This window comes from Eriocheir sinensis, chromosome 28, assembly GCF_024679095.1.
Source record: "Eriocheir sinensis breed Jianghai 21 chromosome 28, ASM2467909v1, whole genome shotgun sequence".
NCBI lineage: Eukaryota > Metazoa > Arthropoda > Malacostraca > Decapoda > Varunidae > Eriocheir > Eriocheir sinensis.
Window position 1 is genome coordinate 2,828,963 of NC_066536.1, and position 10,938 is coordinate 2,839,900.

A 10,938-nucleotide genomic window follows, 5' to 3' on the forward strand; every position below is an offset into this window, starting at 1 on the left:
GAGTCTGCCCTCGCCGCGCGCCGCGTTATATTCAGTTTTCTGTGTTGTCGAGAAGCTTCCCGCTGGATGGAGAACTTTCCGGGGGCTCGAGTATCATGGTGTAGGATCGAGTACAGCTAGAGCAGCCGAGCTTCTAGAAGCTGTCGTCTTTCTTCATTTTCCTTTTACCTAAACGTATTTGTACAGGACTGATCCAGGCTCGCAATGGCCCGTCATTTGAAACTAATTTAGCATTGTTTTCTGTATGACCGTGGAAATTTTGGGCACTGATTACTTTTTCCGGTAATTATTGTCATGGTGTAGGGAGTACAGAGGAGCCGATCTTCTAGAGCAGTGGTTCCCAAGGCATTTGCACTCGCGACCCTATTTAAAATTTTTGAAACCCACGCGACCCCTCTGCGATCAAAAAAAGCAGTTTGTTTTACACTTTTCAACACCAGTTTTCAGAGATAGGCCCTGACATGTCCTTAAAATTGCCCTGATGTTCCTTCTCAACACTCACCAGCAGAAGCATACAATAGCAACAGTGGAATTAGAACGTAGAAAGTTATCTCGGAACGATAAGCCATTACTATGATTCACTCCAGCCGTTTATTGAAAGGCTTCGATCGCGACACCCCAGCTCATCCTCCGCGACCCCCCAGGGGTCGCGACCCAACCGGTTGGGAACCCCTGAATCTAGAAGCCGTCGTTCTACTTGATTTTTCTTTTACTTAAATATATTTATACAGGACTAAGTGTATCTCGCTTTGTCTCGTCATTTGAAACTAATTTAGCATAATTTTCTCCAAAACAGTGAAAACTTTGGGCACACATAACTTCTTCCGGTTACACTATCTATTGCTGTTTGGAAAACTAAATAATTTATCATCTTTCATATTTTTTTCTCATATGATCTTTTGCTGTGGCCTCTCGAAAATAACTTGCCGTAAAAAAAAAAAATCAACTTTCTCTTTTCCTGTGGAGCCGAGTATCATGGTGCAGGCAAAAGACAGAAGTGCTGAACATTCTAGACTCGCAGTGGTTCCCAATCAGGACTCCATGGAAGAATTTCAATGGGTCCGTAGATATTCTAATTATTTTAAAATTTATTATACTGGAATTAGGAGACATGCGGCTCTGAATAAAATTCATACTATACTGTACACAATCCTTAAAACTGAATGCTTAAATGCTAGAATTGCTCTACATTAGTTAAATGTACCAGGGGTGTCAAACTCACGGCCCACATGACAAATTTGGCCATTGGGATGGTCAAGAGTGGCCCACTTGACTTATTTCGTTGTAGGGGTCCACATGTGAGAAAAGTGACTGGAAAAGGGCGAACGGTACAAAAAAGGTTGGGAGCCACTGTTCTAGACGCAGTCATTTTACATGATTTTTTTCCCATAAATCTATTGCTTAGGACTGAGTCAAACTCTCATAGTAGTCCCATATTTTGAAACTGTTTCATCACAATATTTTTTTTTTTTTTGGGGGGGGGGGGGCAAAGACGACTTCTTCCGGCAACTTATTTACCTGATCTGCTCAGTCCTGAAAGTTAAAATTTGTAGTACCGTCTTTCTTTATTCAATTACGATTTTTTTCTGTGTCCTCTCGAAAATAAAATCACTACCTAGGTCCTATACAAAGATCAATGTCTATCTTTTCATCGGACGCATTTATTTAGCCTGGCTCTTCACCTCTATTATTACTGTACTACTACTATATTTTTTTTATACTACTACTAATACTAATACTAGGCTACTACTACTAACAACAACAACAACAACAACAACAACAACAACAATAATAATAATAATAATAATAATAATAATAATAATAATAATAATAATAATAATAACATATAACTACTACTATACTACTACTATAAAAAAATCTTACTACTTCTACTACTGGTACTACTACTACTATTACTACTACTACCACTACTACTACTACTACTACTACTACTACTATAAATATTATACTACTACTACTACTACTAATAATAATAATGATAATAATAATAATGATACTACTACTACTACTACTACTACTACTACTAATAATAATAATAATAATAATAATAATAATAATAATAATAATAACACAATGACTACGATGATAGCTTTGTCTTGCCACAGGAAGACGAAAATAAACTAAAGTAGAAATAGGTAAAACGTATTAAATAGGTTAGGAAGGTTAGAAATTGCTTGTGTATTTCAGGGAGTTGTCATGTCAGTCAGAGAGAGAGAGAGAGAGAGAGAGAGAGAGAGAGAGTTCCAGATCACTCGCAAGAGCAAGAGTGAGGCGAAGAACGTTCTGGGTACCACACATGGCGCCAAGCAATCTCTCTCTCTCTCTCTCTCTCTCTCTCTCTCTCTCTCTCTGTAATTAAAACGTGTGTGTGTGTGTGTTTTACCTTTTGATAGATTATTTTTTTATTGTGTTTTTATCTATACTTGAGAGAGAGAGAGAGAGAGAGAGAGAGAGAGAGAGAGAGAGAGAGAGAGAGAGAGAGAGAGAGAGAGAGAGAGATCAACAGCTGTACAGTGTACAAACACTATAATTATTACATCAATATCGACAGAACTTTATCTACTCTCCCACGTATCGCCGTTATTGCCAATCGGGATGTCATCTGAAACTTCTCGATCTAGGTATTCTCTCTCTCTCTCTCTCTCTCTCTCTCTCTCTCTCTTATAGCAATCTTAGCTGATGTCAAAATATATAGTAGTATCATGCACATCGATCGCTCTTACCCTCTGAATTACTGCTTCCACTGTACTACTGTCTATACTCTTACTATTACTTGGAATACTACTCCAAAGCTTGCTCCCTACCTATAGGGGGAACATGGGCCTTTGCCAATGGCGGCCAGTATCATGGTGCCGACCTACCGTCTATATCGGCCGACCGTAGCCAGCCGACCAAGTCGGTCTGTCGACGATGACTGACGTGTCTATAATGCTACATGTCGTACATGAGCCAATACTGGTGCTGCCGCCACTGCTGCTGTTAACTTAATGGAAAATCAATAAGAAACGTCCTATATATATAGTATAATATTTCCTGTTAGGGGGAAAAAACGCACTAATACATTAAATGTTAAATTATCCTTGCGTGAATTAATTCTTTTACACGCAAAACATGTATATATCTGCTTCCTTGTGATACCATTAATCGTTATCAGAGAGAGAGAGAGAGAGAAAGAGAGAGATCCAGAGAGATCGAGAGAGAGGGGGGACGTGGAGAGAGAAGTTGTCGGGTTCTAAATTTCTTTGTGTTTGCCTATCTCTAATAATCCCTAAACAGTGATATAAGTAGTTTACAAACTGCAAAACAAATACAAAAGAATGATACGACCGACTTCAATTAATCAGTAATCAAGCTCGATCCTTATATTCAAGTTGTCCCCGAAAACTTACTGGAACATTCTCGGCGCCACAGAAAACTGTATATATACAGCGAGGCTGCGAGGGGGAACTCAGTGAACTCCAAGCCAGCAGTGCGATTACAGCTTCGTCCCGAGGTGTTCCTGCGACAACGTTACTCGGCCGTCTGTTTGAGTTCAGCTCCTGACTCAGCATCTGACAATGTTCAGCAACGGCTTCTTCGCCTTCCACCCTTTCTCTGACCCGAGGGATGGATTTCCTCTCATGGGACGCCGATCGAGAGACTGGATGCGGAACGACTTTCCTCTGATGGATCGTGGCCCCGGCGATATGGTAGACAAGTGGATGGAGATCTTGGAGCCATGGAGCACCGGCGCTCTGGTGGGTGAGCCCAGCCCTTATTGTTCAAGACCTCGCACTCTCTGCTGTCCTCACACCTGTCTGCTGGACCGTCCACAGACTGCCCGGCACCGCCTCCCCCGCGAGTCCTTGCAGCACTTCGTGATCCTGCCCAACCTCCTCTCTGAGCCCACGCGGAGTGAACAGGAGGAAGGCCGTGCCCGGCAGAGTGAGAAAGCTGCCGCTTGTTCGCAGAAGTGCCAGAAGAAGCAAGCGGGAAGCGGTCAGCAAGCAGCCTCAAGCACGGACTCGGCAGAAAGCAAGACTAGCGACAAGGCCTCAGGCGAGTCTCCGTGGCACTTCAGTGTGGACATGAGCGGCTGTGACGAGGTAAGGGCCATGACGGACAAGGGCATGTTGATGGTGGAGGGGCGGGGCTCGAGCGACACCTCGCAGCAGATGGTGCGGTACATCACCTCCCTGCCCCGCCACGTCAGCCACGACTCCCTCACTGCCAACCTCAACAACGGCCGCCTCACCGTCACCCAGAAGTCCGGGACACAACAGCTGGAGGGCCAGGCCAGGACGCTGCCCATCGACGTGCAGCAGCAGACGCAGCAGAAGGCACCAGAAACTACAGAGCCAGAGCAGCAAGAGGTGGAAGCAGCGGAAAAACAACAGTAGAGTTGTTGTGATCGCTGATTAGTTGGTTAATACACTATGTTGGGAACAAGCATAACATTATTTACGCAAGGGCATTGCAGACGTATCTGAGTGCTTTGACAGTATTATGCCAATGATAACGTGTCAGTTTGTGTTCTTCCTGAATGTCACGCTTATATCACTGACTGTAGTCGGTAACGTATTCTACGCGACTGTGATGTATGTTAAAGTGTTCATAGTTAATTAAGTTGGTAGAATAAATAATGGAAGATTATGCTTTGTTTTAATAACCTTACTACCTCAATAGGTCTTTACTGGTGTCTTTTTAAAAAACAAGTTACAATTAATAAAAAAGCATAAAAAGAGGAAGACCGAGCAGCCACCAAGCAGGAAATCTGTGCAAATCATTTATGGTAGGACTTACTGCTGCTAAACAGGGATATCTTATACATCATGGTAGAGAAGCATAAACATCTTGATTCTATAGAATAATAAATATGCCAACAAAAAAGGCTGGCTTTTAAGTAAGGTACGTTACCCTATATAATGGAAGAGAAGCATAAACTCACGGTTTCTATAAAATAATAAATATGCCAACAAAAAAGGCTGGCTTTCAGAAAGTTGGCTTCATATTCCAAAACTAAAATTTTACGATTCACGAAAATATAGACGATTGTAGGCTATTCCGAAGTAAGTGAAACGGATGAAAAGGGTAGAATACGGTACTTGTATAGGGAAGTTATACAGACAGTACACCATATCCAACTTTTTGCCAGGGCTGCCTAAAATATTAGCATCGAGAAACTCCGTACTAAATCTTGTATCAACAGTTTGGTCATTTACAATTACACACTGCTCTCTACTACTGACTGACTATTTCCTCTCAGACGTTCTTCCCGTACTCTTACGTATAGTTTGTTACGTTTTGTCCACAACTGTTTTATGTGGCACCTACTTGATTGCGTTAAGAGGCCAGTCATGGTGGTTCACCGTTGAGCTCCATGCAGTTAGTGCACCAGTCAATCAATCACTATGTCATAATGTCACGATATTTAGTCACACCTTTTAAACAAAATTATTAGCGTTGCACTGTGCCCACAACAAGGGCTTAATCGGCATGTTGTTGTAAGGAATGTGCTGAGGCTCACTAACGACGATAATAAGAATGATGGGTGGGTAGTGACGCAACTTTGCTACAAGCTAACTGCCCATATTGTCGAATCGAACGAGGTCTCAAAAAGTTAATATTTAAAAACAAGGCTGATTGATCTTAACTAGGAATTTGTCAACATGTCATTCAGAACTTTATAATATTTAGTGGTACTATAGAGAAATTGAGAAAATATATATTCATGCGAGCAGAACAGAAATACGCCTGAAGGCTGCCCTGAGGCGCGGAGGGGCACAGGTTCCGGAGGTAAGTTTTCTTCAGTGCTCCAGACGTGAAAAAATCTTACTAGTTTGTGGGACACTAAAACTTCTTAGAGCTAAGTATATTTTTTACAGCAAATAAAACAGTTGAAGGGATAAAAAAAAAAAAAAAAAAAATCAAGGCAAAAAAAAGTCCTCTAATTACTGCTCCTATAAAAAGAAGTATTGAGGAGTTCTGCTTAAATATTTGTCGTCACCTCAAGGGTGGTGACACGGGATATGTGTGTGTATATATATATATATATATATATATATATATATATATCTATATATATATATATATATATATATATATATATATATATGGGCCCGTCATGGTTTATAAGGGAACGTCCGTCCGAGGAGGGACCACAAGCTCGTGACAGGAAGGGGAGGGTGTCGAGAGAGAAAGACTATCGGTCGACCGCAGCCTAGCTGACCAAGTCGATCTGTCGACGAGGACTGGCGTGTCTCTGATAGAGGAGTTGCTAGAGTTTCAGCAATACTTTACTGACATCTTTTATTACTTTTTATCGGCGTCACAGACGCCGACCAACAGATTGTCCAGCTTCTTGTTGTTCTCTTGAAGTTGTTTTCCTGGCTTACCCATGCATTGTAGACATGACATTGTATAATAACATTTGTTAGCCCTGATGAACCCTACAACATGGCATTATAGTTTTTTTAACGTCTTGGCCTGTGGCGCCGGTAGGCTTTCCTAGTGGGGCCTGATGGCTGGCCCCAGCCCGTTGTGGCGCAGGCAAGTGTTTATAGTAGCGCCATCTTTACGTTTCAGCATTTTCCATTTTTGACCACTAGTTGCATAATATAAATTGTTGGGGGTGTGTTGGAGGGTCATGCGGCGCCGATCTAGCACAGTTTTTGTGTTATTAACACTTGTTATTACTTTTATTTGCTTTAGCATAACTGCAAAGTTTCCTTTTTGAACTGATATGGAGGTTTGTCAAGTCAAGTAAAACTATCTCCTGGCTGTTGTCGTTTAAAGATTTTGTCCCTCCATGGAGGGACCATGGGCCTTTGTTTTGTGATGGACTAGCTTACGGCCTATGAAGAGGGTGCTGACTGACCAACTCTCTCGGCTGACGCCGCCCCAAAGTCGGTCTATCGTGTGTCTGATCCCGGCAGATGTTTAGGATTGGAGCATTGGCAGGCTGCCTTAGTCGGCGGTAGGCAACGATACTTAATACATTTGAAACTGTAACTCAGTCAAGATACTTTCTAAGGCTACGTAAAGGCAAGGGCTCGGGGAAAGAAAAGTTATCGAAGACCCCTAGCGAGGCATGGCGTTAGTGCATGTGTTCCACTGACAACCGCACCACACCTTTAATTCTGCAACACCATAAATCAAATATTCAATAGAAAACCCCATTCCCAAATAACTACACGGAAAGTAACCAATGTTATAATGGACCAAACATAAACTACCGGCTCCCAAGAAACAAAAGTAGCATGACCGTGGTGGAGTTATCAAGCGGCACTTCCGGGTAGTTCAGGTGGCAGGGGCCCGTCCTCCCTCTACCTCCACGACGCGCAGGGGATCACTGGATAAGATGCCACTAGGTCGTAAGTCCTTCTCCCTCTCTCTGATATGGGTGTCTGTGCCCTAGCGGAAGGCAAATGCAATACAGACAAAATTTTGTTACAATAACAATTTATATTTAAGCTTCCGGTGATATAAATACGTGTGGTATGCCTGAAACAGTACCTTGAATTATTATTATTGATTGCTATTATATTATTTATTGCTATTATATTATTTGTTTTAATCACCTCCACTATCTATATCTCTACCTACCTATCTATCTATCTATCTAACTATCTATCTATCAATTTGTCAATCTATTTCTATATCTATCTATCTCTGTCTCTATTTAGCTATCTATAGTACCTCTCTCTCTCTCTCTCTCTCTCTCTCTCTCTCTCTCTCTCTCTCTCTCTCTCTCTCTCTCTCTCTCTCTCTCTCTCCTCTTTTTCTACTACTGAAAGTTAAAACGTGTGTGTGTGTGTGTGTGTGTGTGTGTGTGTGTGTATTGGAAAACATGTTTGTTTGTTTGTTTGGGTGTGTATGTTTATGAATAATGTATCAATCTCTTAATATATATTTTTCCATTTATTTCTACAGTGATGTATTCATTCAGAGAATTAATAATAATAATAATAATAATAATAATAATAATAATAATAATAATAATATAGAGAGATCTATGAAAGGGCATTAAGGAAGAAAAATGATAGACACATAAGAGTCCCTTCGCTGAGCAGACACTGATATATAATAAAAAAAAGGAGTAAAGTAAAGAGAACGGGAGAAAAAGGGGGGATACCTAAGAGTTAACATGAGAGAGAGAGATCGAGAGAGATCGAGAAAGATCCAGAGAGATTGATAGAGAGGTTGTCGGGTTCAAAATTTCTTTGTGTTTGCCTATCTCTAATAATCCCTAAACAGTGATATAAGTGATTTACAAACTGCAAAACAAATACAAAAGAATTAATCAGTAATCAAGCTCAATCCTTATATTCAAGTTGTCCCCGAAAACTTACTGGAACATTCTCGGCGCCACAGAAAACTGTATATATACAGCGAGGCTGCGAGGGGGAACTCAGTGAACTCCAAGTCAGCAGTTCGATTACAACTTCTTCCCGAGGTGTTCCTGCGACAACGTTACTAGGCCGTCTGTTTGAGTTCAGCTCCTGACTCAGCATCTGACAATGTTCAGCAACGGCTTCTTCGCCTTCCACCCTTTCTCTGACCCGAGGGATGGATTTCCTCTCATGGGACGCCGATCGAGAGACTGGATGCGGAACGACTTTCCTCTGATGGATCGTGGCCCCGGCGATATGGTAGACAAGTGGATGGAGATCTTGGAGCCATGGAGCACCGGCGCTCTGGTGGGTGAGCCCAGCCCTTATTGTTCAAGACCTCGCACACTCTGCTGTCCTCACACCTGTCTGCTGGACCGTCCACAGACTGCCCGGCACCGCCTCCCCCGCGAGTCCCTGCAGCACTTCGTGATCCTGCCCAACCTCCTCTCTGAGCCCACGCGGAGTGAACAGGAGGAAGGCCGTGCCCGGCAGAGTGAGAAAGCTGCCGCTTGTTCGCAGAAGTGCCAGAAGAAGCAAGCGGGAAGCGGTCAGCAAGCAGCCTCAAGCACGGACTCGGCAGAAAGCAAGACTAGCGACAAGGCCTCAGGCGAGTCTCCGTGGCACTTCAGTGTGGACATGAGCGGCTGTGACGAGGTAAGGGCCATGACGGACAAGGGCATGTTGATGGTGGAGGGGCGGGGCTCGAGCGACACCTCGCAGCAGATGGTGCGGTACATCACCTCCCTGCCCCGCCACATCAGCCACGACTCCCTCACTGCCAACCTCAACAACGGCCGCCTCACCGTCACCCAGAAGTCCGGGACACAACAGCTGGAGGGCCAGGCCAGGACGCTGCCCATCGACGTGCAGCAGCAGACGCAGCAGAAGGCACCAGAAACTACAGAGCCAGAGCAGCAAGAGGTGGAAGCAGCGGAAAAACAACAGTAGAGTTGTTGTGATCGCTGATTAGTTGGTTAATACACTATGTTGGGAACAAGCATAACATTATTTACGCAAGGACATTGCAGACGTATGTGAGTGCTTTGGCAGTATTATTATGCCAATGATAGCGTAAGTCGATTTGCGTTCTTCCTGAATGTCACGCCTATACCACTGTTTGTGACGGGTCACGTATTTTACGACAGTAATGTATGGTCTTAAGTGTTAATAGTTAAGTTATTGCAATAAATTGTGGATCATCATTATCTTCGCTTTATTAATAACGTTACCACTTCTCTGTGTGTCCTTATTGCTGTCCGTTCAAAAACATAACTATGGTTAGAATAATTAGGAGAATAGCTGAATATACACCAGGGAAGTCCGAGTAGCCACCAAAGAGGATTCGTATAAAATATTTAAGGCAGAGAAACTTTTTGATGCTTTCCAAGAAGGGCAACCTTTTCTTATCATGGAAAACGATTAAGACAATAGATGTAACGCCCTAGCTAACTAAAGGGGAGCATACGCCAGGATGCGCGTCGTTTCCCTCACCCGCCGACTCCACCTCAGACGGTCAACCCAAGCAAGCCTCAAAGCAGCTGCCTTTCCCGGATCGATCGCCTTACCCCATCCATGAGTTACGTAGGCGTCCCCTTGGTCTCCTCCACTCACGGTTGTCTCGTACAGAAACAATCCTATAAGCAGGATTGATATCAGTGAAGCGTGCCACGTGCCCATATAGTCAGAGTCCCATAGAGTCAGAGTTGGCGTTCACGGACTAAGCTGGCAACAACCCACGTTTCAACTTCACGACATAGTCGCTGGCTCGACACGCCAATCTGTCGAATGACTTCCTAGTAAGCCCATCTGTCTTCACAATTTGTCTTCTTTCGTCGTTTGTTCTCGTAACGACGCTTTCATTGTAAGAGTAGTTCATTAGCCCCTTGCACAGTGGAGGCGCGTGTATCATTAGCGACAGCGAGATACAACACAGAGAAGAGACAGATACAGTGTCTGGGCATACACCTCACAGGTATACGGCACTGGTACACGGGGTGAGTGTGCAGGGAGAGCGTTGGAAAACAAATAATTATAGAAAATAAATGAAAGAAATTAGTAAATGTTGATAATATACAAGAACACTAAATTCGCCAAAGAAAAGGCAAACTGCTTACATCTAACACCATTACTATTCACTTATGAAATTAATTTGGATAAATGGATAAATAACGACGATAAAGGAGTACACAACCGGCACCTGCCCAGCGCGCCGTTGCCTCGCCAGCCACTTTTCCCCCAGCCGACGAGTCAGTTTACAGGTGTTATTTTTTTTCGCCTGATTAGTGATGACACATGATACTCGAGGCAGTAGTGTCGACTAATTGACTTGATCATACATGCAGAAAAAAAATAAAGTAAGAGTTCAGATGAAACGTCCCAGTACATTGTAGATATTTTCTTTCCCTTTCAACCCTAATTGTTTATTTGGTATATAGTTATTTTGTATGTAGCGTGTAAAGGGCAAACGAACACACACACACACAATAGGACTGTGTGTGTGTGTATGTGTGTGTGTGTGTGTGTGTGTGTGTGTGTGTGTGTGTGT

General features: G+C 43.0%; 1 protein-coding gene across 1 annotated transcript; it reads left to right on the plus strand.

The window, feature by feature from the left end:
* Nucleotides 1-3,331: 3,331 nt before the first annotated feature.
* On the plus strand, nucleotides 3,332-9,596 carry LOC127004363 (uncharacterized). Its single transcript, XM_050871982.1, has 2 exons — nucleotides 3,332-3,514; nucleotides 8,456-9,596. The coding sequence occupies exon 2, from the start codon at nucleotides 8,520-8,522 to the stop codon at nucleotides 9,339-9,341; it is 822 nt and encodes a 273-aa protein (XP_050727939.1). The 5' UTR covers nucleotides 3,332-3,514; nucleotides 8,456-8,519; the 3' UTR covers nucleotides 9,342-9,596.
* The last annotated feature ends 1,342 nt before the right edge of the window (nucleotides 9,597-10,938 follow it).